Source organism: Palaemon carinicauda, chromosome 38 (assembly GCF_036898095.1).
Source record: "Palaemon carinicauda isolate YSFRI2023 chromosome 38, ASM3689809v2, whole genome shotgun sequence".
NCBI classification, from domain to species: Eukaryota; Metazoa; Arthropoda; class Malacostraca; order Decapoda; family Palaemonidae; genus Palaemon; species Palaemon carinicauda.
The window spans coordinates 49,566,605-49,574,104 of record NC_090762.1 but is presented as its reverse complement, the minus strand read 5'-3'; the positions used below and the strand labels follow the sequence as shown (position 1 = coordinate 49,574,104).

Below are 7,500 nucleotides of genomic sequence, written 5' to 3'. Positions count from 1 at the left end.
TGGATCCCTCTCTCTGGTTACGGTTCATTTTACTTTGGCCTACACATACACCGAATAGTCTGGCCCATTCTTTACAGATTCTCCTCTGCCCTCATACACCCGACAACACTGACATTACGAAACAATTTTCCTTCACCAAAGGGGTTAACTACTAAACTGTAAATGTTCAGTGGCTACTTAACTCTTAATAAGGGTAGAAGAGACTCTTGACCTATGGTAAGCAGTTCTTCTAGAAGAAGGAAACTCCAAAATCAAACCATTGTTCTCTAGTCTTGGGTAGTGCCATAGCCTCTGTACCATGGCCTTCCACTGTCTTGGGATAGAGTTCTCTTGATTGAGTGTACACTCGGGCACACTATTCTATCTAATTACTCTTCCTCTAGTTTTGTTAAAGTTTCTATATTTTATATAGAAATTATTTTAATGTTACTGTTCTTAAAATGTTTCTTTTCCCTGATTCCTTTCCTCGCAGGGATATTTTCCCTATTGGGGCCCCTGGGCTTATAGCGTCCAGCCTTTCCAACTAGGGTTGTAGCTTAGCAAATAATAATAATAATAATAATAATAATAACAATAATAATAATAATAATAATAATAATAATAATAATGGTTTTCCGCATGTTTGATGTAGTATATACATACATACATATATATATATATATATATATATATATATATATATATATATATATATATATATATATATATATATATATATACAGAATATGTATATATATATATATATATATATATATATATATATATATATGTATATATATATACATATATATATATATATATGTGCGTGTGTGTGTATGTGCGTGTGCTTGTCTTTATATATATATATATATATATATATATATATATATATATATATATATATATATATATATATATATATATATATATATATATAAACCGTATATACTGTATATATATATATATATATATATATATATATATATATATATATATATATATATATATATATACACACACACACAGACACGCACAAATACATTTGCTACGGACAGTCACATGCGCATGATTGATAAATTGAAAGCGAAAAATTGAAAAACCTTCGAGATTGTGGGAACGATAAGACACGCACACTGATGAGAATCGACGATTATCAGCAGCACTTGTGCTCACACTTGTAGGTTACAGCGGAAACTATTGACACCTGTCCTCTATAAGAGATAAACTCGATTTAAAAAAAAAAAAAAAAAAAAAAAAAACTATTATAAGGAAAGGATTTTAATTATAACTTACGATCTGTTGGTGAGATCCCTTCGGAGTCTCTCAAGCTCATGCGGAAGGAGTGATTCCTCCGAAGGTTGAAGAGAAGGATCACCCCTCCGAAGGTCAGGAAGAAAAGAACCACGGTCAGACAGAACAGGAATCGAATTCGGCTTAGCAACGGCATGCCTCCTCACAATTCCGTGTCCTAGTAAAACGGATCCTTTGTATATATATATATATATATATATATATATATATATATATATATATATATATATATATATATATATATATATATACATATATATATGCATATATATATATATATATATATATATATATATATATATGTATATATATATATGTGTGTACATATATATATATATATATATATATATATATATATATATATACGTATATATATATTTTATATATACAGTAAATACACACACAGATATACTGTATATATATATATATATATATATATATATATATATATATATATATATATATATATATATATATATAATTGAATATATATACATATATATATATATATATATATATATATATATATATATATATATGCAGTATATATATATACATATATATATATATATATATATATATATATATATATATATATATATATATATATATATAAAAGCTTATATGAAAAACTATTTTCTAAGTGGTCATGTTAGGTCCAACCTGCCCAATCATTTTAAACTGATAAAATCTATCCTAAAATAAAAACTAAAATTAAATTTACCTTTATGGTCATCTACGCTGTTCCTAATATGTTTAATTAACAAAAAATGAATATATTAAAAGTCATTACTAGATCTTATCTAGCACTGTACCATTTTCCCAATAAAATAGCTCTCAATGCGAATAAATCAGGGTTGTGATGGCCGATGTGGTAACGTCCATAACTGGCAAAAGCCAGACTGGGGTTCGAGTTCTGCTCAAACTGTGGTCGCTGCAACCTCACCATCCTTGTGAGCTAAGATCAGCAGCCATTGCTAGGCCCTCCTTGGTAATAGCTTAGGTGGGGAGTGGGCTTGGCTGCTTATCATATGTATATATAGTCAGTCTCTAGGGCATTGTCCTGCTTGATAGGGCACTTTCACTGTCCCTTGCCTCTGCCATTCATGAGTGGCCTTTAAACCTTTGAGAGGAACGCATTTGTAGGTCATTTACACGGTCTGTTCATATTTTAAGGTTAAATGGCCGCTCATGAATGGCAGAAACAAGGGACAGTGACATTGCCCTATCAAGCAGGACAATGCCTTAGAGACTGTCCATATTACATACGATCAGTGCCCAAGCCACCTCTCCGCCCAAGCTAGGACCAGGGAGGGCCAGGCAATGGCTGCTGATGACTCAGCAGTTAGACCTATAGGCTCCCCCAAACACCCCATCCTTATCTCACAAGGATGGTGAGCTTGCAGTGACCAGAGGAACTTATTGAGTCTGAGCGGGACTTGAACCCCAGTCTGGCAATCACCAGGCAAGGACACTACCACCAGGCTACCACAACCAAAACCAGAACCAATCTTGAATAGCAAAGTAAAGATCACATTAGCGAGCTAGTTTAACAGACTTAACAGATTTAACACATCAACAATCGGATCTCACTTATCAATGACGGTCAAAAGGTGACTGACTCTCTCTTGTCCCCAGGTGGCGTCCTCGTTTATGGAGAATAATTCAATTAAGTTTTAATATATACAACAGAATATTCATTTGAATTCTCTCCCTCTCTCTCTCTCTCTCTCTCTCTCTCTCTCTCTCTCTCTCTCTCTCTCTCTCTCTCTCTCTCTCTCTCAGTACAAAAATTTACATTATCATAAAGGATAAGATTATTCAAGACCTCCAAAAAAGTGCTCTGACCTGACCAAGTAAGGATGTGAAATCATTCTCGAAACAAAACACATCTCTCCTATGTAATAAAGAGCAAGTGCTCGGCGCTCTCTCTCTCTCTCTCTCTCTCTCTCTCTCTCTCTCTCTCTCTCTCTCATATATGTATAAGTATATGTATATATAAATATATATATATATATATATATATATATATATATATATATATATATATATATATATATATATATATGTATATATATGTTATATATACGTATATACATATATATATATATATATATATATATATATATATATATATGTATGTATATATGTATATATACTGTACATATATATACATATATATATTTATTTATTTATATATATATATTTATATATATACATATATATATATATATATATATATATATATATATATATATATATATATATATTTATATATATATATATATATATATATATATATATATATATATATATATATATGTATATATACATATATATGCATATATATATATGTTATATATGTATATATACATATATATACATATATATATATATATATATATATATATATATATATATATATATATATATGTATATGTATATTTCCAGTTACTGTCATCGGCATGTTGAGTAAGTACTCGGTCTCTCCCCGACTCTCATGTAGTGGGGAGAGGATGTAGTCATACCTAAGTGAGAAGCTTTAAGTTAGGAAAGGGGGGATTGGGAATCGTTGAATCTGTGTGTGCGTGTGTGTGCATATCTATCTAAATATCAAGCCGCCATAATAACGGGTTGTGTACACTAGTAATACTATAAATAACGCCGACCCATTAAACCCGAAATCACGACTTGTGAAATATAATTTAGCCTAGACTTTATGAGGACATATCTGACAATTCTAACATTTTCCAACCTCACGATGCAAAGGAAATTTGTTCTTTATGTTATTGTAATTATTATTATTAAAAAATAGTAATGATTTTTTAATATTATGCCGTTTGGTAGTTTGCCAGTTCACGGAGAGATGCTTCGAACACTGAATCACTTGAAAGATTTGGTATTTACTTCATGTAATTTAAAATTCATCAATAATAAATGCTGTGGAATTATGGCGAACGATTTGAAGCCATTAAAAAGAATATATAAATATCCTGATAATTTCGTTCAGCTTGAGGGAAGTGGCAAGTTGGCAGAGCAGTATAACTGAGTCCGGGAACTCTTCACTGACTGGGAAAACTAATGGCTACGTTTGGCGTCATATATTTCGGTTCTAATTCAACTATTTAAACAAACCTATAGTTTCAAACAATGATCATAATTCATAACTTCATGAATCAATTGATTAATTTTCTAAATCGCTTTGCATTAACTTACCAGGAACGTTCAAAATTACCAAATTATCCTTGACAAATATCCTCAAGATTTTCCTGTTACGTCAACTGCTTGCTTGCCTGAGAGTTTCCTTGGCCTCTTCCTGGTTGGAATTCTCTTTCTTCTAAAAATAATCTTCGCGGAGCTAGTGTCTCCGATTCCCTCATCATAAACGCGAAGAGTTGCTTGGCTCGCTATAGTGAATGTCGTTCTCATGATTTGGAAATATATGGGGATAAAATACGAATCTAAAAATAGATGTTTTCCACGACATTGTTAGTTTCATCGCGAGGAACACGAAGATTGGCACGTACGTGAGAAGAACACGAAAATTGGCACGTACGGAAGAAGAACATGGAGATTGGCACGTACGTAAGAAGAACACTAAGATTGGCACGTACGTTAGAAGAACACGAAGATTGGCACGTACGTGAAAAGAACACGAAGATTGGCATGTACGTAAGAAGAACACGAAGATTGACACGTACGTGAGTAGAAGAAGAAGATTGGCACGCACGTGAGAACACGAAGATTAGTGAGTACGTGAGAAAGGAGGAAAGAGCAACAAAGGAGAAGAGAAGGGAAAGAAAGTCAAGCAAAACATTAAAAATGATTAAGATGTTGAAGAGACATCAGTTGCCAGGCAGCAAAATCTATCGAGTAATGAACCAAAGCAAGCTGGGAGCTTTTCTGACCATCCCTTTGCAATGGCTGACCATTTTGCTTTTATTATTTCGTTTTCACGTGGCCTCGGGTGCAAAGGCCATTTTTCAGGAGATGCAAGCGAGGTAAGTTACCATGTTTCATTACAGCTGGTGTTTGTACTGACGAGAGAATCGTGGCTAAATGAAAGATAAGTCATGGGAATGTATGTATAGTTTTTATACAATTACGCAGGTAATAATAACAACAATAATAATAATAATAATAATAATAATAATAATAATAATAATAATAATAATATGTATATAAATTACGCAGGTGATAATAATAATAATAATAATAATAATAATAATAATAATAATAATAATAATAATATGTATATAAATTACGCAGGTAATTATAATAATAATAATATGTATATAAATTACGCAGGTGATAATAATAATAATAATAATAATAATAATATGTATATAAATTACGCAGGTAATTATAATAATAATAATAATAATAATAATAATAATAATAATAATATGTACATAAGTTCACGCGATGCTCTTGTATGCACAATATTATTATTATTATTATTATTATTATTATTATTATTATTATTATTATTATTATTATTATTATTATTATTATTATTATTATTATTATTATTTCTCCAAGATACAACCCTGGTTGAAAAAAAAAAAAACAGAATACTACAGAACAAGCACAAGTATCCCAGTGAGGAAAGAAAATAAGGGAATATCAAATAAACCATATATATACTTAGAAACCCTTATTAGTGCCTCTTTCAACCTTCTCAGAGTCGCCTTAAATATCTTCCATTTTCCATCCATTTCTTTGAGTTTCTGCATTATTTTTTCGAATTACGTCCCTGCCTCGTGATCGGCTGGTCTGGGTTCAAGACAGGCTCATGCTTAATAGTTTCTTTGGTCGCTGCAACCTCACCATCCTTGTGAGCCAATAAGTCTACCTGCTGAGTCATCAGCAGCAATTACCTGGGCCTCCTTGGTTCTCTCTTGGGTGGAAAGAGGGCTTGGGCGCTGAACATATGGTCAGTTTCTTACAAATATTAATTAAGTGTCTTCTGGGTAGCATCCACCCCTGTTCTGACCCTGGGAAACCAGAGCATAGCTGCTGATTCCTCTCAACAAGAAACACATCCTGTACATTTTATAATCTTTATTCCTCTTTTCATGTCATTAACAACGCACGAGTACAAGAATACTCCTATTATTAATAACATCAACAGTAATAACATTAATCATAAAAATTGTAGAATCGTCCAGAGTAGTATTCCGTTAAAGAAATATATACATTGATAGTTGTTTTTATTTTTCCTCGTTGCAGTTTTAGGTACATTGAATTAAAATATTCACAACATATTTGAAATCTATTGAATATGAAAAAAAAAAAGCCTCAGAAAAAGCTAATAGATCAGGTTGGCTTATATTTATGAATCTGGCTCATAAGGCCAGTCAGTGTTTGATTTGCAAATGAGGCGGTGTTGTGTTGGGCGGCCATCACACCAAACACCTCCCACCCCGGGTCACAGTTAAATGGCTAAAAAGTGGTTGCAACTATAGTCAATTTTTTTTAGCGAGGCAGATTTGCACTGACTCGCAGGGGTGCCCTTTTAGGTCGGAAAAAGTTTCCTGATAGCTGATTGGTCGGAAGTATTCGGACAAAAATACTTCCGACCAATCAGCTATTAGGAAACTTTTCCGAGCTAAAAGGGCACCCCTGCGAGTCGGTGTAAATGTGCCTCACTAAATAAAATTGACTATAGAAAGCGCAGCATGAAGTGTGTCGTTTGAGGTCCACTGATGTCCAAATTAAACCACACCCCCCCCCCCCCAGCCCCCCCCCCCCCTCCCCTTTCCCATTGATATCAGGAACTAATAACTGTTGAAAGTGTCATGTTTATAAATGTGTTAACCACATATGTTACATTTCAATATGTTATAAGTGGAATTCGTTCGAAAGGCCATTAGTAGAGATACGTAGATCAGTGATGGAATATCATCATCTTCAGTAAACAGAAGGTGAGTAACGTTCTTGGGATTTGGACATGTGGGAAATGAAAAAGTTATGGGATTATTATTATTATTATTATTATTATTATTATTATTATTATTATTATTATTATCATTATTATTATTGTTGTTGTTGTTGTTAGGAATTGTAAATGCAAATTACTACAATTCCGAGAGCCATAACAGGAAAAGTTCCTCAGTACAGAAAAGAAATGGTGAAATAATTAATAGAAATAATATATATATATATATATATATATATATATATATATATATATATATATATATATAT

The 7,500-nt window shown here is 31.9% G+C and overlaps 2 protein-coding genes across 3 annotated transcripts in view; one reads left to right on the top strand and one right to left on the bottom strand.

Annotated features, from left to right (window-relative positions):
- The window catches only part of LOC137630324 (alpha-(1,3)-fucosyltransferase C-like), a 7,865-nt gene extending 6,424 nt beyond the window's left edge, over positions 1 to 1,441 (bottom strand). Inside the window, exon 1 of the mRNA XM_068361763.1 lies at positions 1,273 to 1,441. Within this exon, the coding sequence (XP_068217864.1) occupies positions 1,273 to 1,426 (154 nt within the window). The 5' untranslated portion in view covers positions 1,427 to 1,441. The remainder of the gene's footprint in view (positions 1 to 1,272) is intronic.
- Positions 1,442 to 5,003: 3,562 nt separating this feature from the next.
- The window catches only part of LOC137630170 (alpha-(1,3)-fucosyltransferase C-like), a 14,848-nt gene continuing 12,351 nt past the window's right edge, over positions 5,004 to 7,500 (top strand). Inside the window, exon 1 of one of the 2 annotated variants that reach the window (XM_068361618.1) lies at positions 5,004 to 5,291. In XM_068361618.1, coding sequence (XP_068217719.1) covers positions 5,113 to 5,291 — 179 coding nt within the window. In that variant the 5' untranslated portion in view covers positions 5,004 to 5,112. Of the gene's footprint in view, positions 5,292 to 7,180; positions 7,218 to 7,500 lie in introns of those variants that run through there. The other variant, XM_068361619.1, reaches the window with a different exon arrangement.